General features: G+C 51.0%; 1 protein-coding gene across 1 annotated transcript in view; it reads right to left on the bottom strand.

Moving 5' to 3' along the window:
- EPHB1 (EPH receptor B1) overlaps positions 1 to 26,314 on the bottom strand; it is a 417,903-nt gene that overhangs the window by 277,313 nt on the left and 114,276 nt on the right. The window contains exon 2 of the mRNA XM_001498502.7: positions 6,841 to 6,905. Coding sequence (XP_001498552.5) covers positions 6,841 to 6,905 — 65 coding nt within the window. The remainder of the gene's footprint in view (positions 1 to 6,840; positions 6,906 to 26,314) is intronic.

Genomic DNA, 26,314 nt, shown 5'->3' with positions numbered 1-26,314 from the left:
ATTCACAAAATCGTTTTGCCCAGAGCTAAATTTCTCTTGGATTTGCCTAATTTAGCTCAGGCTTTCTGTCTTAATTAGCATGACTGAGTCATCAGAGAAAGAAAAGAGAAAAATTCAGCCCTGCAGAGGGCTAGTACTATGCTAACACTTCCTCAGTGTTTATGAAGGAAAACTTTTTGCCGCCATTGTTTCCTATAGGACACAGTTACCATCCTTACCCCACGCAGTAGAGGAGGAAGCTGGGACTGAAAAAGTCTAAATGATGGACTCAAGATCACACAGCCTAGGGAGCTGAAGAGCTGACGGGGAGCTGGTTTATTTGATGCCAAGGCCTGGGGCCTTCATTGCTGCTCCGTAAGCATCTCACCCATCAGACCAGATACACTTCAGTGGATCTTGCTTGCCCTCAGAACGAATGGGCTCTTACTAGAGTGGACTTCCCTCCTGGACATGCTTTCCTTATTCCCATGGTGTGGGCAGCTGGCAAGGGTGCCCGGAGGATCTGACAGACATGGGGAGAGCAGGCAGCCAGGGTCTGCCAAGTGGCCACGATGGTCCACGTGTGGACAACCAGCAGTGGCTGTGTGGTAAGGCCTCAGTGTGCCTGCTCTCACGGATTTGCATCTGGTGTCAGGAGTTAATTTACCAGACATCGACATTCAAATGCATATTGTTCTCTTCACAGTGGCTTCCTCTGGAAGCAACCCACTTAGTCCAATACTCCTCCCACCATTTAAGATAATTCCAGAACACTAGGAACTGCCTACAGAAGCATAAGGTGAAATCATCTCATTTAACTTCATACACACATACACACACATAAACACACACAAATACACACACAAGTACACATATATATACACAGATGCACACAAACACACATACATATGCACACGTATACATATATATACAGACACACACATATATAAGCAGATACATATACAGACGCACGAATATACACACATACACACACACACACACGCATGGAGCATAGGCATGCATACACCCAGCTTGCCCATGCTGAAAGCTCATCAGGCTGGCCTCTGGACTCTGATTTCTTTTTCTTTCCTCTATCAAATCCCCCTTCCCATGATGCAGATTTGCCAATATTAAAATAGTGAACAGAGTATGTCACAGGCCGTGAAGGTGGTTCCAAAGCACAGCACAGATGGAGGTGGAGTCTGGAGCGCTCTTCGAAGATAAGAATGGGTAGATGTTTACACTTAGACCACACATCCCACAGACACAGAAACCTACACACGCAAAGGCCATCAGTGGCCCAGTTACAAACAGCCAGTGAGTCCCGGCAAAACTCTTGGAAAGTAAAACAACTTTGGGCTTGGATTTCCAACAAGCAAGCTGAATAAGCCTCACTATCAGAGGAACCTAGGCTTGCCTTTCTAACCCATCACAGCCTGCTTCAAAAGCAACTGGGACCTTCTCGTGGCAGTCCTGGTCTCCTGCATCTTGCTTATCTCAGGAGAGGTGGTTCCATTTGCATCACTAACTAGTCTCTTTAGAAAGATATTGACAACCAAATGGGTATTGAGAGGCCTACAACAAACATTTTATTGGGCTACAATAAACCTAAGCTCAGGACCCTGGGTTGGAGATGCAGGGAAGAGAATGGTCTGGTCCTTCCTCATTCATTCGGCCAACAAACCTTTATTAGAGCCTGTTGCCAGCTGGGCTGGTGCTGGGCACCTGGGGACACAGTGATGAAGCTGTGCCATTCTCTGGCCAAGTAGGAGAGACCACACAGCAAGACATGTTTAGCTCACAGAGTGATGGACAGTATGTTAGAAGATGGCACCAAGTCCTCTGGGCTTTAGGGAGAGGGCTCCAACCTGAGCCCTGCTGGGGAAGATCATCCAGATGGGCTCCCCAGGGGATGAGAACAGAGCTGACACCTGAGGGACAGAGAGTGGTGCAGGGAGGGTGGGGGAAAAAGAAAAGGGTGGAGAGGGCCAAGCAGTGTCTAGAAACTGGGGCGGACTATTGAGAGTGGACTGTGCAATCATAAAGACCATTGTGTACTGAGAGCTGCCCGTGGCTGGGCAGGGCACCGAGTACTTACCATGGGACTTCTCTGAACTCCCCCACTTCCCGGAGGTCCTGAAATGTGGAGGTCAGGGAAACTTTGAGGCAGGGCCTGAAGCAAGGATTTGGGAGAGGTGACTGAAGCCGGCCCATGGGAGGGGTCACCAGGGGCCCCACTGAGGGTCCCCAGGACACCCTTTGGTGGGAGTTCAGCCCTCCCTGGCTTTGGTTACTTTATAAATGTATTTGTGACTTTCTCCCTCTGCTTACCAGGTGGCCTCCGATTCAGAATAAACCTAAAAGCTTTAGATTAAAGCTCCAATTAGATTATAAAGCAACATTTTGCGTTGGAGCATAAATACTTTCTGTTTTTGACATGTAATATTATGATCCACTTTCTAGCAATACAACTGAAAACAATCTGTGGGCCATGTGTAGGTGGGCAGTCCAACTCCTTCCCATATCTGCTGGTTCTCAAGTACAGCAGTGAAGACACCCAGTGAGCCCCATAAAAGCAAGAGTCCCTTGGCCTCTCTTTGGGGACCCCACCTCACAGGCCATGCACTGTGGGTAGGGTCCATTGCAATGCCAGATGGGCCCCCTGGACAAATTTTGGTGCCTCTTCTGGTCAAGGCAAATGCAGTTCCTTAGGGACCCGCAGGCTACCAGAACAATGCCCACCCATCCTTCTCCATCTTGAGCATGCATGCATGGTGTCCCGACTGCAGAGAGACGATCTAAGGCCTTTGCCCCTTTCTGGGCTGGGGGGACACATCTCTTCCCTACTGAGTCCAAGGAAGATGTGGACCCCCCACCCAGCCTCGTAGCTTCTCAAATGCCCAATCCTGGACCTCTTCATCACTCAGAAGTACTCTGCATGTCTTAAATCCAAGTGCTTCTCAAGGCTGTGGCATCTGGTCCTCCTCCAGTCTCACTGGGACCTCCATCTGGGCCCTTGTACTTTGTCACAATGGTCGGTGCCTCCTGGCTTCACTCTTCTTCTTGTTGGCTAGACACCATGATATAAGATGCCAATCCCCTCCCACCAATGTCCTCAGCTCCTTAACCCTCCAGGCGCACCATTCTTGTACAACCACACCTCAGGATGGCTGCACCTCCACACCTCCTCCAGGTACTGTCAGACAGCTGAAGGAGGCCAGCAGAGCAGGGCCATCACAAACGCACGGCCTGCACACTTGCCACAGCTGGGCCCTTACCCCCAGCCACATTCCTTCTGAGCAGGCCAGCCTCTGTCCACCTCTCCAACGGTAGCAGGTACTTCAAACCTTTTACACCCTCCTAAAACCTGCTACCCAAGACTGCCTACCCCTCAGTCTCTGAACCTGGCCTCCAACCCCATAGAGCAAATAGGAAGCTGGAAGAATTTTCTATCTTACAGCTTCTATCACCAAACCTGAGTACTCGCATCTCTCTGCAGGTACCTTATCTCTGTCTTGCCATTTCAAAAGAGAAGGGGTCCCTTCCTCTGAAAGGCAAACACACCCACAGCCCCCGTTCCCTCAGTCCCTCATGCTCTGTCTTCCCTCCTCTTCACAAACTGCTATCTCCATCTCCCCATCTCCCACTGACCCTTCAACTCTCTGCTTTCTGGCTTCCTATGTTTGTCCCCTCTGAAACCCTCCACAAGGGTCACCAATAGAGTCACTGTAACTAAACCCAGTGGAGACATTCAATGCCCAGCAGCATTTGCCATTTGTGTCCCCTCTTCCTCCTTGACACACTCTTCCCTTGGCTTCTGTGGGAGAACCACCTCTTGGTTTTCTCCTGCCCCGTGAACCACTCCTTCTCAGGCCCCTTTGAAGGCTCCTCTTTCCCTATTTGACACTTCAATGCAGGCTGCTGTCCAAAGCCCTCACTTCTTCTCCCTCCAGACACTCTCTCTGGGAGACTGCAGCCACACCCTGCCCCCTACTCAAGTGATGTGGGGTTGCCTTCTCATCCCACTGCCCATGAGTCAAATGCTGATGGCGCTTCTCCCCGTGGATGCCCCAGAGGCACTTAAAACTCAACAGGCCCAACACTGCACTCAGCCTCTTCCCACCCAAGCTCCTCCTCCTATGTCCCCACCTCCAAGAATGGCACCATCAGCCACCTACTTGCCCAGGTCAGAGACTTTCGACAAGCATACATTGAGTCAGCTAGTAAACTAGGTGCCAGTTTCTAATGCTGAACAAATAGACAGAGTCCTGGCCACCCTGGAGGTGAAAGTATGGCCAAAGGTAGGAGGGGTGATAGAAATTAATCCAATATTAACACATAGTGATGCAAAATGTGCAACTGTGAAAAGTGCTATTGAGAAAAGCTCCTGGTCCTGAAAGGACCTGTGATGGGGACCCACTGTGGTTGGGGTGCAGTGAAGGTGTCCCTGAGGATGGGCCCAGTGAGCCAAGGCCTGGAGATGATGGAGGAGAAGTCAAGAACCACTCTGGTTTCTGGTCGTTACAGTGTGCTAAGACGGAGCCCACATGTGCACGTTGGGGAAGGAGAGGAGGGTGAATTCTACGGACCATGCTGAGATGCCCGTGAGCAGCCAGTGAGAGAGGCAGCATTTGGATCTGTGAGCCTGGGCTAGGGACACAAACTAGGGAGTCGGTATTCACCGAATCAGAGGCAACTGTCCAGGATGAGGACAGAGGGAGAAGGGCAGAGGGCTTGAGATAGAAGCATAGTCCTTGATCGTTCCTTTCCCCCCAGGCCAAGGGCTGGCCTGACCCTCCTGCTGATGGCGATAAATCAGCCAGGTTCTGAAGCTGCTCAGGGCACCAGGAGAAGAGCTATCTGGCTGTTTGTCACCACAAGAAAAGCATCTGGGAAAGGCGGCTGAGCCGTGGCTGGTAACCAGTGGGAGGGCGAGCAGAGAGCAGCCCAGCCAGCTGCTGTCTCTAAAGGGCATCACTTGACTTTGAATGTTTCCCTCAAGGACAATCTTCCTTGGAAAGGAGATCCGACGTTTAAAGACAGGTGGTATGTACAGAAATCAAGGGAAAAATTAACCATAAATCACACCACATTGATGCTTTGTGAAAACATACAAGCCTTCAAATCACACGTAATTTGTAAAAGAGTGGCAAGTTCGTGATATCCAGGCAACCTGAAGGGCTGCGCCTTGTCAGCTTTGCCTAAAGCCCCTAGGAGCGGGAAGGGTGCCCAAGTTGTCCACAGTGTTCCCAGCAGGATGTGCACTTCTTCCGAGTGGGCAGCCTTTGCCCCTGCCCCCAGGCCCTGCTCTGGAAACACCAGCTCATCCTAGACCTTGCCCTCCACCCCCAAGGATGATGCTCGCACCTGGGATGTGCATTTCTGCAACTGCTGGGGCCGGTGGAAGTGACAGCACTGGGGAGAAACGCACAGAGGAGATCAGGGCTGCCCTGCGACCTGAATGGCCCAATTCGTATGGTCCCCCAGGCAGAACTGGGCCCATTAGGACTGTGGTGATGTGTGCCACAGGACTCAGTGTGGCACTAGATGACCAGAGGCAGGGAAGGAGAAAGGGGATGTGGGGCCTAGGGACACCCTGCCCCCCCCAACCTCACCCCCCTGCTGGGATGTAGAAACCACTCACTCCTCCTGCCCCCTCCCTTCTGATGAGGCCCTGCAGAGAGCCAGTCATCCGGACCAGGGACTTGAACCTCATCTCCACTTCCTCCCTCTCCCTCCCCTCACAGTCCATCCAGTGCCAAATGCTGCCAACGCTTTCCCCTTAGCTTCGCTCCAACTGACCTCTGAGTACTCATTTTAATTCGACTCATCTGACCCACCTACGACAGCTGAAAGAGCCTCTTAAATGCCTTTCTCTCAACTGCTCCCCACAATCCTGTCAGCACGGGTGACTGATTCTCCTGCCCAGGTCTGTCCATCACCTGTGGGATGAAACCCAAACTGCTTACTCAGCACGGCCGCTGCAGTCTGTCACCAGGGGCCACCTTCCATCGACACCCCAGCCCCATCTCTGCACTGTCCACACCCTGCCATGTTCCAGACACACAGACTCTTCTCTCTTGTGTCTTTTCATGACCCTGTGCCTTCAAACCAGCTACTCGTCCTACTTGAGATATCTTTCCAGACTCCCCATTCACCATCTGTCAAACTCCTACTCACTCTCCAAAACCCAGCTCGTGTGCACTTTCTCCGTAAAGGCTTCTGGTCTGCCTCCAATGCTTCTCACCCCCAGCTCTGTGCCCACACCTGCCTGTTGATCTCTCCATTGCCACAAAGGAGTGATGTACTTCAGCTTATTCAGGAACATGGTGGATCCCAAAGGAGACAGGGAGCTCCTCAAGGCTGCTCCATTTTTGTAGCTGCAGAGTCTGGCCAGGTGTATGAACACTGAACAAATGAATCAGGAACATCTCTCTGAAGCAACTCCAGATGAGAGACAGCCTCAGTCCTCCTGAACTCCAGCTCCTCCCTCATGCCCCTGCCCTCTCTGCAGCCCCATGGGCATCACAGATCTCTGATCCACCCCAGTGCCACTGGCCTGAGTGCCCAGCTATTGGCAGCCACTGCCCCCATTCCTACACAGGCACAGCCTTGGTCACCTAGGGGCTGACTCCCTGAAGGACTGTGTCACGAGATGGTCTGCATCACTACACCAGAGAGCAGCTCAGGTCTGAGACCCCTGCTGCTGCCTTGCCTCTCTGTGGATGGGCAGTGAACACAACCATTCACACCTATATTCCACCTCCCAAGGTGCTGCTTCATGCAGGCTCTGCTTCCCCCAGCCATCCTTGGGCCCAGGACTACACAGCAGGATTGAAGGGTGGATGGTCTGACACTCACCCCCGATGCGGGATTGGCTGTCCAGCCCAGCTCTGCAGTAGCCGTCCTGGTGTCCATTAAAGTTTCTGTAAATCAAAAAGAGAAAAACTGATGAGTCAGAAAGATTACTGAACAATAGCCCTTCTGTTCATGAAATTACTTAGGACTGTAAATGTCAGTGCTTAAAGCCTGGAGCCCTTTGCCAAGCCCAAGGCTCGGGGAGCAAGGGGTCAGCTAGGCTGACACAGCTCACGGCGTGGTTAGACGCAGACCTCAGGTCTCCTGAAGCCAAGTCCTTGCGCTCTACCCGAATGACCCCAGGCCACCTGTGGAGGGTGAAGTCACCACTTTACCCCTGAGATGCAGCTTCTTCCTGCAACTCTCTACCTAGAGGCTCCGCCAGGGCCTTGGTGACCCGGGAGCCAAACTTCCTTCCTTCCTCAGCCCCTTCCCTCTGCCCTGTTCCACCCCACTGGGCTGTTCTCCAACCTCGTCTGTCTGCCCGCCTTTCTCCCCACCACTCCCCTCTGCCTCCCCATAGGTATCCAGGTTGACACTCCGATGATTCCCCATCAACTCCTCGGACCTGAGGCTCAGTGCTCCTGCAGGTCCTTCTGCCCCCAGGCCCAGACACTGCCCAGCCCCTTCCCCAAGACTCTGCTGGTGGCTCATACAGCTTGAGCACAAACACACATCTCAGATCCCAGCAGCCTGCGTCCTGGTCACCAATCCCTCTGGCCAGTAAGGGAAAGAAAGTCACCCTGACTCCGCTGTGAGCTCCTGGGTACCATCAGGGAGCCGAGACCACCAGGCTTCACACAGTGATCACAGAGGTGATGTTTATTGTAACAGTTTTCTGGCAGACAGCAGTAAGTCTCCTGAGAACAGAGCACCTTTTCCTTTTCTCTTTTTTTCTCTTCAACCTATTATTGACCTTTGTCAGCCCCCACCTCTCAATGGAAATTTCTCCCCAAAGGCTGTTCATGGGCTCCTGATCAAAGCCTCTTTTTTTTTTTTTTTTTTTTTTTTGGTGAGGAAGATTCGCCCTGAGCTAACATCTGTGCCAATCATCCTCCATTTTGTATGTGGGATGCCACCGCAGCACAGCTTGACGAGCTGTGTGTAGGTCCACACCCAAGATCCAAACCCACGAATCCTAGGCCACCGAAGTAGAGTGTGCAAACTTAACCACTATGCCACCAGGCCAGCCCCCTCTTTTTTCTTGACAGTTTTATTGAGGTAGAAATGACATAGAATAAACTGCATATAATTATGGCATACAATTTGATACATTTTGACATATATTTACACTTGTGAAACCATCATCACAATCAGGATAACGAACGGATCCATCATTTCAAGAAGTTTCCTTGTCCCTTTGTAAAACCCCCTGCCCCTGCCCCACACTGTCACTGTCCCTGGGCAATGACTGATCTGCTTTCTGTCATTACAGATTAATTAGCATTTTCTAGAATTTTTATCTGGCTTCTTTCACTCAGCATAATTGTTTTAAGATTCATCACATTGTTGTGTGTGCCAATAGTTCATTCCTTTTTATTGCTGAGTAGTATTCCATTGTATAGATGTACCAGTTTGTCTATCCATTCACCTGTCATTTCCAGTTTTGGGCTATTACATAAGAGTATATAAGAGCTCCAGTTCCTCCGCATCCTTACTGGCACTTGGCACGGTCAGTCACCTTTAATTTTGGCCATTTTAATAGGTATGTAGTGGTATCTCATTGTGATTTTAATTTTCCTTTCCTTAATGATGAATGATGTTCAGCATCTTTTCACATGCTTATTTGCCATCTGCTTATCTTTCTTGGTGAAGTGTCTCTCCAAATATTTGTCCATTTTTAAATTGGGTTGTTTGTTTTCTTATTATTGAGTTTGGAGAGTTCTTTATAAATTCTAAATACAAGTCCTTTATCAGATACGTGTTTCGCAAATACTTTCTCCTACTCTGTGGCTTGTCTTTTCCTTCCTTTAACAGTGTCTTTCAAAAAGCAGAAGTGTTAAATTTTTATGAAGTCCAATTTATCAATGTTTTCTTTTATGGTTTGGTATCATCTCAGAGAAATCTTTGACTAGCCCAAGGTCACAAAGATTCCTCCCTTACCTAGGTCTATGATCTATTTTGAGTTAATTTTTGCGTAAGGTGGGAGGTGTGGATCAAATGTACAATTGTTTTTTTCACGTGGATATCCAGTCGTTTCAGAGGGGCACCTTTTTAAAGGTGCTGTATAGGCTGGTGGAGGTGTGTTATCCACCTGGATTCCCCAGGGCCGGTATCAGAGGACCAGGCGCCGCACACCCTGGCCGCATAGGTGTTCAACAGACGGGGTTGGAAATACACAGAATGTGGCATTTGCTTTTCTCTCCTCTGCTTCCTTTTCTTCCTGAACTCCCCTCTACCCTGTGTGAACAGCCATTCTGTGCTCACTGCTTCAGGCAGGAGATGGGAGATATGAATGCAGAGTTATAAAATCTTGGGCCCCTTAAGAAATAGAAGGACTCCTGGCATGAACCAAAGGTTTGGGAAGAAACCCACCCCAGGGGCAGGACTGAGGGAACAAAAACAGATGTGATAAACGAGGAGCTGCGTTGAGAAAAGGGCGTCCCCGTGCTCTCATGGCCCAGTGCTCAATCCCAGACAAGGGGCGGTGGGAGTCTGTCAAGGTACAGGGCCTTGGACATCCAGCATCCCATTGTGGTGACGAGCAGCAAATGACACTCCCCCATGTAAGGTGACATGGCACAGACAGAGCAGAGGGAGCTTTAGGGCCTGAACCAGTCTAATGAAGGGGACCCAGGACTATGCAGTGGTGACCTGCACAGACCATAAGCAAGGGTCAAATAAGGCACAGGGTGTCTAAATGGATGTCCATATGGACGTGAGCTAGCAGGCCCAGTGAGGCACGTTCCTCCACAACTAGATGATATAACCTGCCTGGAACCTAGATTACGGTGCTGCCACCCCAATGCAACGGGGGCTCAGACTGCAAACTGAGGGAGTTTGAATAAATAAAGCAAGCTGTATTTTCTTTCCTATTTGCATTTGGGTTTGGCTTGAGAGTCCTACCCCATGCACATTCTAAGGAAGGCAAGCACTGGAACAGACTTCTTGAGTTTGTTTTCTCCTCTGACTCTTTTGACAGCTGGGGAGGCCGATCTCGGGGTGGAGCAACCCTCCCTCTCCTCCTCATCTCCACTTCACAGCACTAATAATGATCATAATGACACACCAAATTTACATAATACACTTCTCAGAAGACACTCCATGAGGCTCTGTGGAAATTCATCTCCATGATTAAAATACCTCTGCCAGGTGGGCCTAAAGCGGGAGCCACTGAACCCATTTGGCAGAGTTGGGGATCAGGGCACAGAAAGGTGCAGTGCTTTCTGCAGGGTCACACAGCCTCCCACCATGATACTCACAGCCTCAACTCTCAGCATGCTGCCTACCAGGCAGACATGGGCTTCCATGGGGTTCTACTGCAGCCCTGGGGTAAGGGTGTGGGGGTCCCAGATCACAAAGCCAAGAAGCCACAAAAGCCCCCAGAATAATGCATCCCCTACCCCAAATTCAGGATGATACTGAAGCAGCAGAGAAGAGGCAGGAGATGCAGGCAGCAAGGGAAAGAGTCCAGAATCAGACATAAGAACCAGCCTTCACTCCAGAACCTTCCAAGCCCTGGTTTCTTCTGTTAATTCCATTAATATAATCGAAGACTTCATAATATTCACAATCACCTGCTCGAGGGCCGTAATTGAATCTGTTTCTAAATGATATTTTCCATCTGCCCGATTAGACAGAAGGTGCAGCAAAAGGAATCCGTTTCGCTGCATTCTGCCCACCATGGAGACAGAAGACCAGAAAACCGTAAACCATCCACTCGGTATGATTAAGGGCAGTTTCTTTTCTGGCACTGAGAGCTCCTGATTATGGCATTACACTCTGGTGGGGGCTGAATGAAAGTGATCTGAGGAGGTTTACATCTCCCTGGAGAGAAAGAGAGCACTCATTTGCATTTATAAAGCATATTGAGAGTTCTGGCAGAAAGTTATGGTGGAAGTACAATTAAATATTTACCATCTCTTCTGTTCTCAAACAGTGGCATGGGGACCAAACCAGCTGGAGGTGCATGTGTTGTTGTCAAATCTGAAGATGCCTACAGGGGACACAGCTCTGGGACCTACACCCGCCACCCAGCCTCTGCCCTCCAGGAGCATGTACTCACTGCCCACAGGAGGAAAGCTGGGAAGGGCACACGCAGAGCATAGAGAAGGCGCTGGTGTGGGCAGACTGGGTCCAGGTCCCACTTCCACCACTTAGTAACAACCTCTCTCTCTCTATCCCTTCTCTCTTCCTCCCTCCCTCCCTCTTCATCAGCATAATGGGACTAAAGTTACCTAGTACCCAGGATTGCAGGAAGGGACTGTGTGAGATAAAACACTGCACAATATATGCTATTATTATCATAACTTAATCACTCCAAGCTTCAGTTTCCTTAGCTATGAATGGAATCTAATGATGGTATCAATGACACCTAAAAGGTATCTATAAGAATCAATGACATTAGATACCTAATGATATCTCATCTACTTTCTTCCTTTCATTGCTGTGAAGACCAAGGAGTAATACATGTTGGGGAGACAGTAGGGAATCAGAGTGGATGGGTGCCCTGGAGGAACTCATGGGCTAGTCCAGGGAGAAAGAAAAAGCAAAGTCATCCAGGGCATCCTATTCCGGCCAAGCCCATGAGAAGGGGACTGACAAACTCAAGGAACTGGACACGGTTCTTCTGCACATGGGGAATAAGCAGGGCTGTCCCGACAGGGAGGACAGGGACACTCACCCCGTGTGGAGGCAAAGGGAGATGCGTGTGGTCTCCTGGACAGGGGTCGGTCGGCAGCTGTGGGGAGGGAAGAATGGCGACCTCCACCTATCTCTTGGAACACAGACGACAGAGTGACTCCCAGCAGCAACAAGGGGAGCAGAAGAGACAGGTTGAAGGGAACAAAGTGGGAGCCAACCCAAACATACGGGAGGATGAAGAACACTGAGCAGGAGGGGAGGCGAGGCCATGAGGGAGACAGAAGGGGGTCTCTGGCAAGAGCTGGCTAGGCTGGCAAGAACCCGAGAAGGATGGGGCACATGAGAAGCCTGGCAGAGAGACCCCATTTTCCCAGGTAACAATTTCCCTGCAGTAGCTTCAATATAGGAACCCAGAGGGTACCCCCCCTACACGCACCTGAACCACGGGGGGCCACCACCTGGGTGTCCGGGTGCTGGGGCCAGGTCTGAGCCCCCTGTGAGGAGGAAGAGGCAGCTGCCACCTGGCTCTGCAGGCGGTTCCTCTTTCTGTCTGGACTGGCACCTTGGGATGTATTGACATTTGGGATGAATTAGATACCCATCATGGTGAAAGAGAGCTAAATAAACCCTCTCCTTACAGCTCTGTCATTCTTTTTGGAGAGACATTAATCAGACATTCAGCTGAAAATATTTACAACGTCCTTCCATGGTGGTAACAATATACAACAACATATACAGATGGAATCCGGGCTTCCAGGCCTTCTCTGAGCAGTGCCTCCTGTGTATTTGATAAGGCAAGTCCACGGACCTTCCAAGCAGAGAAGAACCAGCACAAACATGCAATCATTGGCCTATGTGGCCCGCTGATGCCCACAGAACTCCTGAAGCCTAGAAGCCAACCCATGGAGTAGTTTCAAGAAGCAAGTTCCTATTATGCAAATGTAAGGAGCTTCAGGTTGGCCCCACTACAGCCCCAACTCCCTCCCTCAACCTTCACAAGGGATGTGGATCCTTGGAAGAAGGATGAAACATGGTTGTATAAAGGGGTTCCGGAATCCACCCAACAAAGGTTGTCTGCATGGGTCCTGCAGGCAGGGCAGGCACTGTGCAGGCACCAGAAACAGAGCAGAGAACAGACAGACACCCCAGCCCTCAGGGAGCTCGCAGACAAGTGGGGAAACAGGAATTAATCAAATAACCATGCAGATAAAGATAAATCTGCAATTACAGCCTCGGTGAATGGCAGGAAGGGGGATCCCAGGGACAGCCGTGAGCAAGGAAGAAAATGACAGGTGGATGGAGCCCGGCATGCAGCTGGCACTTCTTCCTTCCTCCATCCCCTGATGGATAAAGGCACAGGGGCCACCCGCCCCCCTTCACACACACACACACAGCCTGCCCTGACTGAGTCTATACTGGCAGGAATAAGATATGTATTAACTAGTCTTCCCCACTCCCAAACCCAGAATGTGCTGGGCATGCCTTACCCCGGCCCGCCCCCCTGCCCTCCAGATCTGGACTCAGCACGGAATGCCCTGAGGACCTCCTGGAGCTCACATCCTCTGGCCACCACCCCAGGATCCTGCAGTGTCCCCACACTCCCTGACCCTGCTCCATCCATCACAGCAGCCTGCAAAGGACTCCAGCCCAGCCTCACTGCAGAGGCCTTGTGCTGCTCTTTCCCCAACCTTCCCGGGGGCTGTGTCCTGTCTCCCCATGCCCTGATCACTGGGCAAGCCAGCCCCATTGGCACAGAACTCCTGAACGATGCCCACATGGTTCCTCAGATGGCCTGCTCCCCTCTCGATCCTCAGCCACTGAGACCTGGTCTTGGACCAAAGGCTTCTGAGCCCCAACTTTACACCACACCCAGACTTCCTGCCATCATGCCGGCCAGCCTCCCTGTAATCTCATCCCTAGCCCTCTGAATCAGTCTCAAGGTGCCTCCCTGGACCAGGGGAGGGAGAGACTTGGCTAACTCTTGGTTTTGGATGGCGCTGGTTGAGTGTGAACCGTAAAGGGCACCAGCCAGCCTCAGGGGCCGGTGTTCGGGCGTGACTGGTGCCTAGGCCCAGCACAGCTACAAATGGCTGAAGGGAGAAGGTGTTCCAAGAAGCCTTTCACATCCCATCTCCCAGGCGTCCACCCATCTAATCTCTCTATCTCAGACCTCCTCTTCTTCACACGGGCCCTTCCAAACTTTCTTACCGCTCTTCCCCAGAGCAGCCGGGAAACCTCAGAGGTATTTAATTTTGTTTCCTCCTTTTCCCCTAGTCTGTTATCAAATCATTCACCATGCCCCAGCGACTCTTTGCAGCATTTCTTCAGCTGTGCATTCCTTTCCAGCATCTTCTTCAGCTGTGTATTCCTTTCTATTCTATCTGAGTCCAGGGCTTCATCCTGCCCATTGGGACCCAAGCGACCACCTCCTACCTGGTGTCTCAGCACAAGCCCCCATCTGAACCATGCCCAGGTAACCACCAAGTTCATCTTCTGATGTATGTGTAATTGATTTAAAAGCAATATGGCCACACTAAGTGAAGCCTTATAGAACCTCAGGTCCTCTGAACATACAGTGATTTCACCCTCAAGAATTTGTCCAAAGGAAATAATTTCAAAGGAAAAGAAAATGAAAAAGCTCTATGTCACAAAGATCATCATCTAGAATCAGCATCATCTAGAATAGGAGAACACTAGAATGGCCTATCCATAGAGGAAGGAAGAAATACAGGATAGCATGTTCACATTCATGCTCCTGGAGCATTATGAAGACACTGTAACAGCATCCAGAATGTCAGCAGTGCAACATAAAGCAGGAGACAGAACTGTGTGTGCCCCACAGATGCAACTCTGGAAACAGTGCTTCAACTGAGTAAAACTGCAGCATAAGTACAGACTAGAACGCAAGGTGCAACAGCTGCAGGTTAGGGACGAGCTTCCTTACCATTATTATGCTGTTTTAGAAGACATAAATTCAGAAATAGAAATCTAACCAGTCTGCTAAAAATACCTCTTTCATCACGTCTCACTCCCGTAGTTTATGATTTTCAAAGTCTCTCCACTAACTCCAAGATTCACCCCAAACTTCTGGCCTTCCTGAACCTTCTGAGCCAAGCCCACCTTTTCCAAATTGGTCTTCCAGTCCCCAAAGGAAACCTCTCTCCTATCCCCCGACCTGTGCTCATGTGGTTCCTCTTGCCTAGAATGTCTTCTTCCTTCTCTCTATTGACCTGAAATTTTGTCTTGAATCTCTCCTCCTCGAGGACATTGTAAGTACCTTGAGAGGGCAGAGCTGTGACTTATGTCCCATAGAGCATTATCAGATGCCTCACACAGTATAAATGCTCAGTCGACTCTGGAGACCTGGGTTCAAGTCCCAGCTGCACCAGTGATGAGCAAATAGTCACGTGTGAGTGTCAGAGCCTGATCTCCACGGGTAGCAGCATCCCTCCTGCATCGGCAAGCCAGCAAGACCATGCCCAGAAAGATGTTCTGTGTCTTCTTAAGATCACTCATTGGACTACCATTTATTTACTGTCTCTGCCAAGTGTAAAATGCTAGGTGAAAAGAAGCTCCATTGATTGATGTGTAGTAGTGGCCAGTGAGGAAGAGAAATGAGCCTGAGTAAACTGTATGAGCCAGCCCAGCCCATCTGCTGAATGACTGACTGACTGAATGAGTCGGAACAGGCATTTAAATTATAAATACAAACTGTGAAATTTGCTCTTTTAAAGAACACCCAGATTAGCACAGTCCTCCCCGCCACACCCTTCTCCTTCTGTTCTTTTATTTTCCAAGGTGCAATTAATTATCATAAACAGAAAGAAGCCACAGCTCAGACGGGTCATGGCACAGAAATGAGCCTCAAGGAGGTGGGACGGGCTCTAGAGCTGGTCTTGGGTCCCACGTGGCATAGCCCCTGAACAAGTGGGAGGGCCCAGAGGTGTGGTTCTGAGTTCCCTCCCTCCCAGGGCTCTGCCAGCCAGGCTCCCAGGGAAGCAGACCAGAGCATGAGGACACAGTATGGTCTGTTCAGCTGGGGAGCTGGAAAGGGCTGGGGACAAGCCTCAGAAGGGCTGCCTTCTCTGCCCCACCCAGCCCCAGACTTGGTAGGTGGCTTGTGAGGGTCCCTCTCCTCTCTGGTCTCAGAGAGTCTCTTCTGGCTTCCTAGTTCTTAGAGTGATCTCTAAGAAACGTGGCAAGAAATCAAAGGGACCTCTGGAGCCTGGGTGGACCCGCTGCCTCCCGAACCCCCAGGTCTCGCAGGTCCTAGGGTGACTTAGGAGTCTTACACTCAAACCCTGCCAGAGCTTTTTACTAATAAAAAATGGAAATTGCTTTAGGAGATGTGTTAGCATCCTGGGCCTGCTGTAACAAAGTACCACACTCTGGGAGGCTTAAGACAACAGAAGTGTATTGTCTCACAGTTCTGGAGGCTGAAAGTCCCAAATCAAGGTGTCGGCAGGGCCCTGCTCCCTCTGTAACCTGAATGGGGGAATCCTGTCTCGCCTCTTCTAGCTCCTGGTGGTTTGCTGGCGGTCTTCGGCGTTCCTTGCAGCCGCATCATTCCGGTCTCTGCCTTTGTCATCCCACAGTGTCCTCCCTGTGTGTCTGTCTTATGAGGACACCAGTCCTGTTGGATTAGGGGCCCACACGACTTTAGTACCACTTCCACTTCATCTCAAGTAATTACATCTGCAATGACCCTATTTTCAAATAAGGTCATATTGTAAGGCACTGGCGGTTAGGACTTCAACATATCTTTTTCTGAGGGGACACAATTCAACCCACAACAGGAGGGGAGGACACCAGGAAATAAGGCTGCTGGGTTTCCTCCAACAAATACCCAGGCCCTGTGCTGGGAGCTTGGGAAATACAGACACAAAGAAGGCCGAGGGCCTCCTTCAAAGACACCCAGTCTAGCAGGCAAGGGGCAGTCTGCACTGGTTCCTCCAGACCTGCCACCCTTCTGCACCCTGCTCTGTCCCGGGACGCAGATCTTCGTAGCCCACATGGACCGGGCCCCTTTGCCCTAGGGGTCTGCAGGGTGTGGGGAGGCAGAGGCTGGGGGAATATCCCCGGCTCCTCCCCCCCCCCCGCCCCCTGCTGAGCTGCAGAGGGTGGTGGGCTCTCCTGAAGCCTGGTTCTGGTCACATGTCCCTCCCCTTGTCCTTCAGGCCTAGGGGTGGTAAAAGCTCTTTGCTCTGCTGGTCCCAAAGTGTTCTGTCATCCTTGCTGCTGTTCTTTAACTCTGTGCCAACCGTTGTGAACAGTTCCTTCACTAATCTCCCCTCAGTTACCTCTTTAGTCCATGTGAGGTTTCTTCCAAGCTCCTGATGACACTCAGGGCTTAGGTTAGTGGCACATGGTAGGCAGCACCAGGTCTCCTGGACCCCTCCCCACCAGGTCCTGCAGCACTGCAAGCAAGCGGGCAGCCACTTGCCAGAGTGGCCACGTCCTGATGACAGGGGATATGGATCAGACAGACCCGGGCACAAGTCTCTCCTTGCACTCACAGCCCTCGAGAAGCGCATCAGCACGCAGCTCAACTACCCTCTGCATGTTCCCAAGGGACCAAGGTTAAGGACAGTGCTTCAGAGCAAAGGCAGGGTGACCACAGTGCCTGTCCTTTCCCTCCCAGATGACATGCCCCCAGTCTTCCTGATGATCAGGTCTGACGGGTTCCTTCTTCACAGTGAAGGATTTCAGGGGCGTTCCTGCCTAACTGGAAGTGGAGCCAGTGCTGGGCCCTGCCCTCAGGAGATGTTCTCACTAAGGGCTGGTGCTCAGGACCCTCCATGTACCCTCGTCACCCCTCGCATGCCCCTGCCCAGCCTGCACTCGCTCTGCATGCTCCATGCCACTGAGGGTGACCCACTCTCCCTCACCTGGGCCTCCCCACCCTCAGCACACTTCCTTCTGCCTTCTCTTCCTTTGATCGCAGCTCCCTTTGCCATTCTGATAGCTGTATCCTCTCATCCTTTAAGATGGCCAGACCCCCTCTCAAACCCATGTGTGCTCCTCCACATCTGAAAATATGCCACAACCAGAGAACCAAGAAGAAAATCAGGTCTCACCACACCTGGCTCGGGATCTCCAGATCTCTTCAGCATCAAACACCTTTAGGCAGAAGCCAAACTGGCCAGATCGCATTAGTGGCACAGGTGAGGCAGGTCTCTGAGGCTGCCCACTGCCAGGCATGACTGCTGGGCAGCGCCACCCACTCCCAGGCCATCAGGCGTCAGGGGTCCTTTAACCAGACTTGCAGCCGAGCTCCTCCCCAAGCCCTCACCCCTCCTGACCCAGATTCCTCCTCAACACCTACATAGGGCATACCTTTCCCCCCAGTCCAGCAGCAAAGAAAGAGAGAGGCAAGGGCAGGGAGAGAAAAGAGAACCACAAAGGGATGCAGTGGTCCAGGAACATCATTTAAATCAATGCTGATGGTGCAGGCCTGGCCAGGAGCCCATTGCTGCTCAGCGCTTCACCGAACCCACATTTTTGTGGAGAAAGTCAAAGATCTATTAAAATCGAGGAGTCTGGCATTTTCCAGTCTTCCAGCACCATGAATTCTGAGGGAGATTAAATCTGTTTGCTCCGGCCACTCTGACAGACCCATGAGTTGGCGCCAATGGCACATGGGTAAGAACCATGCATAATAAGCCTGCTGCTTCCTGCTCCACATGGACATGAGGAGAGAGGGCCTCTCACTTCCTGGGGGATGCGGGCACCCAGGGGGCATCAATCACCCGGGAGAAGAGTGGGGAGGAGAGCCCGCACGCCCATGCAAAATGACTCTCTGCAGCCCTAATGAAGGCTGGGGATGGATGGTGGCCCAGGCTCATTAATCAGAGGGAACATGCTGCCGTCTGCCTCCCCTCCCGAGCCCTCCTGTGCCCTCCTCCCGGATTGATCTGTAGCACAGAAACTCTCAGATGTCACTGGCACTGGGCTGTGCCCTCTGGGGCCCTGCATGCACTGGCAGCAGCCAGAGAGAGCCAGGGCCCCTGCGGGGACGGCTGTGGCAGGGGCTTGGGTGATGTGCCATGGGAGAGGCAACTAGTCAGAGCAGGAAGAAGTGGGGGCTGGCCAGGCAGGCCTTGGAGTTCTCCTGGACACGTCCTGGATCAGACTGGGGCTGCTGAGTCCCCACCGGAGACACCGGAGTTGGAGTCCCCTTAGGGCTGCTCCACAGTGCACCTCCCAGCAGGTGCTCTGACATCCTCTTCCAAGTGTGTGCCATCCTCCATGCTACTGCGGGGTGCTGCGGGGTACTGAGGGGTACTGCTGTCCTTTCATACAGCCTCTATGCCCTGCCTCACTGCCCAGCCTGCTCCCTCCCCCATAAGAGGCCTCACCCTCCCCTCTCCAGAGAGCCAGGTTGGCTGACTGCAGCCCCCAGAATCACCAGCCACGCCTCCCAGACAGAATCTATCTGTATCACACCCTGACTCTCCAGTCCACCAAGTCCCTCCAGCTCTCAAAAGTCCTCTCCCTGCTCTCGGAAGCCTGCCTGACCACCCAGAACTTTGTTCTCCTCCTGCCCCTGAAGATGTGGCCCGCCCCCAACGGCACCCCAACTCTGTGGGGCCTGCATTCTGAGTTGCCTTCTCTAGCAGTTTCCTGGCCCAGGTCCTTGTAGGCCCTGCGAGATCAGTACCAATGACATCACTCTCCTCCACGGGCACCTTGCAAAGCACCTCACATGCAGTAATGCATAGCCATCGATGGAGAGTTTGCCAATGGACCCAGCCCTGCTGTGTGAATGAGGCCTGGGGGCTCAAAGGCTGTAAGCTGCAGGTGGAGGAGGCCTAGTCTCTCTTCCTCCAGGAGGCGTCCCTAATGACTCAAGCCACAGAGTCTCTCCCACCCCTCACCTCGTTACAGTCACCACCCAACGCAGGCCTCAGTCACTCTCTGCTCTTTATCCTTCCCCCTCGTTCTGTGGGGTTGATTTAGAACTCCTTACAATGGCTTGTCTGTCCTGAGTTCTAACCCAGTCCTGTTGTACCACCTGACCACTGTCAACAGTCAACAGAGGGTCAAGGGGAGGCAGGTGGTGATGGGAGCAACGGACCACCATGAGCAGACCCTGTGAGAGAAGCCTGCCAGAAGAATGGCTCACCCTTGGCTGTGAGATCATAGTTCTGGCCTCAACTAACTATGTAGTTGTGCGGTCAATGGTGCGAGACTCAACGCTCCTCCAGCACTGCCCCTCTAACTGCACAGATACCTCCTGGCCCCAGGAATAGACCTTTTGCCACTCTGTATCTCCTGTCAGAGAAAGTCTATCCAGCCCTGCCTGTCACTCATGTTCCTAAGGCCTCTCTGTCATCACCAAGACATCCGGAGACAGCCCTGGGAAGAGTTCTATTTATGTCTCCCAATCAATAGCATTGACTGGCTCCTGGCATCCAGCATTTCCTGAGATCCCAAACAGTCTCGATGCCATAAATGTCCTCCCCGAGCCTTGCAAGCTCTTGTAGTGCATGCCTTTGTGCAGAAATGTCTCCAGAGGGATGTGAAGCTCCAGGTAAAGCTCCTTTGTTGGCCTTAGAGGGGTCCAGCTGGGTTTCCAAGTAGGCCTGGTGGCCACGAAGTCCTGCTGCCCTCCCGCGCTGGCTGTGAGCCCCTGACCCGCCCTCTGCAGCAGGAAAGGAGAATGGGGGAAGCCTGGGGCCTAAAACCTCCCCGGGCAGGACCTATCACACTCCCACAGTTACCAGGGCTTTGGCTTTGCAGCTTCGGGGACTGGATAAATCCTACATCACAACCTAGATCCCTCAGGCCTTAGGACAGCACACACAGCCTCAAAGGAGGCCTTTTATGGACTTGTTCCCAGTTAACAAGCAGCTGACGTGACATGTGGCAAAGGGAGGCCATCTACACGTCGGTTTGTCAGAGGGAACAGACTAGGAGACAGCTGACCTGGGTTCTACGCCTGGCTCTGCCATCAGCATGCAGTGTGAGCCTGGACCTCTCTCTGCCCAGTCTCCCTGGTGGACAGTAGATGGGGCTGGGATGATCATTCTAGGCCTTTCTGGACTGAGCCTTGTGCCTGAGTGGAAGGTGACGTGCAGCTCCTGGTCTCTAATAATGGACACTTGGAGGTCATCTCCTCCTCTTCAATGCTGGGAGCTCAAGGGGAGAGTCATTCATTGACTTGGCCCGGTATTCCCGACCCTGGGATGGGGCAAAGCTTTCCTTGAAGGCTGGAACCTCAAGACTTTGTGTCTTGGTTTTCTGGCCAAAAGAACAGGCTTCAGGAAAAATGACGCCAGCAGTTCTCTTCCTTCTGAAGTGAGAAAAGATCAAGTTCAGTGGCTTCAGGATCTGGAGCTCTCTTCCATATCTTCCAGCTTGGACATGATGACTGGTCCAGACTTCATCTGCCCACTCATATCTCTTCCTGCTATCCAAACGCAGGAGGCAACTGGGCCCTAAATCCAGGCACCACCCTCATTTCAGGACCTCTTAGGGTTTAAAAAGCTCCAGAGGTTTGGTCCTCTCCTCCACCCCACGCCTGAGCCACTGATCCATCACCCTCAGCAGTTGGTCATTCAGTCTCTGCTTGCCTACCGGTGAGGACAGTGGTCCTGTCCTCTGATGGGACAGCGCCTGCCGCTGAGCTTGTGCTCTCATGGTCTGAGTCGCACAGGAGAGAGAAGGGGGCTGGCTCCTCTCTGGCAGGCACTGGCTACTTCCCTCTTCATCTCCCTCTCAACTCCCGTATGAATCCCACCAAGCATACCAGGGTCTCCCTAGAGGAAACATGGCTCCTTAGAGGTTGGAATCCACCCACAGGGCCTGAAGGATCCTAACAAGCAGCTCCCCTTACACACCGTGGGTGCCCTTCCTCCTTGTCCTTGCCTCCCTCCTCCCAGCTCTCTTCGCTCATCTCTCCTCCCTCCTCACCCCTCAGGCCTCCTTTCTCTGCCTCCTCCCTCCTCTTTCCCACTCTCTTCTCTCTCCTCCCTCTTTGTGCTGTTGTTGCTGCTTAATAGGGTGTTTCTGGGATGAATGTTGTTTCAGCCTGGCTGGGAACACATCCGGCCTTTCCCAGCCCTGCCCCTGTCCTCACTGAGCTGGTGGAATTCTGTGGAGAGCAGGGCCCAGACAATGGGCCAGCGGATTCACTTAAGAACTCACAAAAGCCCCAGTTCCCTCCACACGGCGCAGAGTGACAGGCACAGGGAACAAATACCCTTCCCTGCACGCCGCCTGTATGGGCTACTGCGGGGGTATGGGGCCCCTGAGCAGCGAGGCTGGAGCCCTGGGTCCTGGGACCCAGAGAGGCAATGGAAAGGGCAGCCCTCTACCAGTCAGAGCTCACAGAGCTGCAGAATCCCTGAGGTTTGGCATGGCCCCGACCTCATGCAATCACTGGGCATATTAGCACCTCCATCTCTGACACACTGAAGCCTCTAGATGCATACACTGGAGGCCCCACATCCTCTGTTTAGAATCTGAGAGAAGAGGACTTGCAAAAAGGAAGATGGGATAAGCAGCTCACTGTACTATCGGCTTTCTAAGGGGGGAAGTGTGCCCAGGGGAGGGTCAGACACAGAGCACTGGCCCATGTCTGCCGCAAGGATGGGTGAATGGGTCAGTGACCAAATCAGTCAGGGAAGAAGACCCCAGCTCTGGCCTACAGCACCCCAAGGGAGCAAGCTTCTCTGGAATGTACTGGTCCTTAAGTCTGTATCAGGAGACCCCGAATGTAAGGGTAGCAACCCGTTGGAGGCCTGAAGAGGGGAGGCCAAGCTCTAGCATGCGGAGGGGAGAGTGTGTGTGAGGCAGCATGGGCACGGACGGTTCCTGCTCACCTCCCAAGTACACTCAATCGGTGAGACTTAAATGTGGACATGTTCTAAGATTGCTATTAATTTGTAAATTAGGTAATACAATCATGTGTACATTCTTTCTTGTATGATGTTTATTCTCTTTACCTTCTCTTGATTCCACCACTACTACTACCGGCTAACTTTGTTGGGAGGGACGGGTCACCTCTTCCCCACTTCATAAGAGTTACTCTAACGAATGTAACGTAATGGAATGGTGATAAATGGCAAATAGCAAAGCAACTGTGTCCCTCCTGGCAGCCCCCTTGGTGCTACAACTCAAGTTCACATCTCAGCAAAAGGACATGGAACTTCACTCTACAACACCCAAAACTCAGTGCTAAACGTGGGAATGGCCAGAGACAACTGAGCTGTGTTTCTTTGTTTTACCAAGCTCCTTGGGCCTGCCTGCCCTTCCTTTAGAACAACGATGGGAAGCTTTACCAGCAGAGGAAAATGCATGCCTGCCTCCTTTAGAGGACCCCTCTCTAGCCAGCCAACGTGCATCTAAGAGAGCACTATAATTGAAGTCAGAGGACACGGGTTCTAATCCAGGCTGTGTGGATGATAGCAGTGTCGCCCTGAGCAACCCCACAACCTCTCTGAGCCCAGATTTCTCACCAGTAACATGGGTATAGTGTACCTGTTTCTCAAGGTGATATGAGGATCAAATGAAATGCTATTTGTAAAGTGTTTATTACTGTACCTGGCCATAATAATCACCATAGTAATTATCAATGTTACCTACTATTATTCCTAACCAGTTGGATAAAAAATTAAGATGTATGCTTTTGATGAAGGATGTAAGGTCTGTGACTAGATTCATTTCTTTGTCTGTAGATGTCCAGTTGTTCCAGCACCATTTGTTGAAGAGATTATCTTTGTTCCATTGTATTGCCTTTGCTCCTCTGTCAAAGATCAGTTGACTGTACTTATGGGGGTCTGCTTTTGAACTCTCTATTCTGTTCCACTGATCTGTCTGTCTGTTCTTTTGCCAATACCACACTATCTTGATTACTGTAGCTTTATAGTAAGTCTTGAAATTGGGTAGCATCAATCCTCCAACTTCGTTCTTCTCCTCCAATATTGTGTTGGCTATTCTGGGTCTTTTGCCTCTTCATATAAACTTTAGAATCAGTTTGTCTATATCCAAAAAATAACTTGCTAGGATTTTCATTGGGATTGCATTAAAGCTACAAATCAAGTTGGGAAGAACTGACATCTTGACAATACTGAATCTTCCCATCCATGAACATGGAGTATCGGTCCATTTATTTAGTTCTTCTTTAATTTTGTTCATCAGAGTTTTGTAATTTTCTTCATATCGATCTTGTAAATATTTTGTTAGACTTATACCTATTATTTCACTTTTTTGAGGATGCTAACATATGCTTTTTATAAATAGCCCTTAGAGTTATAAAATATTTTCACAGACATTATCATATATTCAGAAAACTATTAAGAGACAGGCATGTGCCCACTGTTTAAGATCTCATTACACAAACTGGACATAATACCATCAATTAAATGGGTCTCAGCTTGCATTCCCTAGACCCCTCCAGGTGATACATCATCTCGGCTGGGAAGGAACACAGCTGTTGGGGAAGTCCTCCCACCCTCCCAGGGCACATCCTCCCAGGTGGCCTTAGTTTACCATCGGCCCTCAGGAGCTGGGCTGCTATGATGTGCGCTGCGATGGTCTACACTGGCAGTTGGCAAACTTTCTGTAAAGGGCCAGATAGTCAATATTCTAGGCTTTGTAGGCAATAACATCTCTGTTGCAGTTATTCAACTCTGCCATTGCCATTGCACCATGAAAACAGGCTGCAGGCTGGATTGGGCCCGTGGACTACTGTTTGCCCACCACTAATCTAGACAGGCAAGGACTCTGGCATATGCTGACAACATTTATTCAGCAATATTTAAATTTTTTCTTATAATTTTTTTTTTGAGGAAGATTAGCCCTGAGCTAACATCTGCCACTTCTCCTCCTCTTTTTGCTGAGGAAGATTGGCCCTGAGGTAACATCTGTGCCCATCTTCCTCTATTTTATATGTGGGACACCTGCCACAGCATGGCTTGATAAGTGGTGCATAGGTCCACACCTAGGATCCCAATCAGCAAACCCTGGGTCACCAAAATGGAGCGCACAAACCTAACTGCTATGTCATCAGGCTGACCCCTTTTTCTTGTGATTTTTCATCAACTAATTCATTATTTAGCATACAATAATAAAATACCCTGCCAGCTATCAGCATACTTATAAACTTCCATAGAAGCCTGTAAGATCTTCAGAACACCAGAAAGACACCACCTAGGACTCTGGGGATATTTAGTGAATAAAAATAAAATTAAATAAGGTTCACATTCACAGGCAATCTAAGCCAAGGGTACCTACGGGAGACGACTGGCCTAATTCTGGCCTATGTGCTGTCCTCTTGGGCTAATTAGTTTCTACCAGATTCAGGAGGGAGTTTGAGTCCCTCCTAGCGCATCTGAAGGGAAACGTGAGAAAGATGGGGAGCACAGGCCTGACTCACCACTCATGAATTTGCAGAGGAATGTGTATAATTGGTGTGTTTGTCAGCTGGGGGCCTGAAGACTTGGCATCAATGGAAACGCCTCTCCACAGAACACTCAGAAGGGCATGAGCCCTGGGCTCAGGGAAGAGCACCCACTGCTCTGATGGGAAAACAAACAAAGGCAGGATGAAGAAGATCAGGTAAGAGAAAATGCAACCCAGAAAACCAGGTGGCAGAAGGAGAGAAGCTGGCAGATGGGCAAACGGGGCTTCAGAAGGAAAGCCAACAGCAAGATGCTCCACCAAAATAGGCCAAGGCCTCCCCAGGAATCATGGCGAAATGGCAAGGCTCTGCCGCCTTCCACAGCCTAGAGGCCAGTTGGGTGGAAATGGACACAGCAAGGCCCCTGGTCACCACCAAGGGGAAACATAAGTTGGAGGATAGTCCAAGTTCCTCCAGACCTCAGAAGCAGGGGAGAGCTGGATCGACATGACCACTCCTCAGAGCCTCCAGCCTAAGCAGCAACTCTAACCAGCACGGTGACTGGCAGTTTCTCACAGCTATCTTCAAAACTCCTCCTGCAATGAAGGGGAAACTAGTGGGTCCACAAAGGTCAGATAACAGCCAGAGAGATGGTAAGACCCAAGGGGGGTGAGTCCTCTCCATTGTAATGTAATGCAGTGTAATGTAATGTAAACTGACTTACATCACAGTGCATGGCCCAGAGTATAGGCCACAATGGAGTGTTGGTTGGGACTCCTGGGTGAGGAACCTGGGACCCAAATGACACCTCCAATGAGGAGGAGCAAAGGCCAGTGTAGTGGGTTTAATTGTGTCCCCCAAAGGTGTGTCCGAATCCTAGCTCCCAGGACATGAGAATGTGACCTTATTTGGAAATAGGATCTTTGCAGATGTAATCAAGGATCTTGAGATGGAATCATCCTGGACTTGGGGTGGGTTCTCAGTCTAATGACATGGTCTTATAAGAGAAAAGGGAAAAATTTGACACGCAACAATATACAGAGGAGAAGGCCATGTAAAGACAGAGATAGAGACTGAATTTATTCGGCTACAAACACAGAGCACCAAGGATTGTTGGTAATCAGAAAAAGTTAGGACAGAGGCATGGAACAGATTCTCCTTCAGAGCTTCCAGAAGGAACCAACCCTGCCAACACCTTGATTTCAGACTTGTGGCCTCCAGAATAGTGGGAGAACGAATTTCTGTTGCTTTAAGTTCCCGGTTTGAGGTGATTTTTTATGGCAGCCCTGGGAAGCCAATCCAGCCAGGAATGACATGTCCCCTCCATGA

Source organism: Equus caballus, chromosome 16 (genome assembly GCF_041296265.1).
Source record: "Equus caballus isolate H_3958 breed thoroughbred chromosome 16, TB-T2T, whole genome shotgun sequence".
In the NCBI taxonomy this organism is placed as follows: domain Eukaryota; kingdom Metazoa; phylum Chordata; class Mammalia; order Perissodactyla; family Equidae; genus Equus; species Equus caballus.
This window is presented reverse-complemented; position numbering and strand designations above follow the sequence as displayed.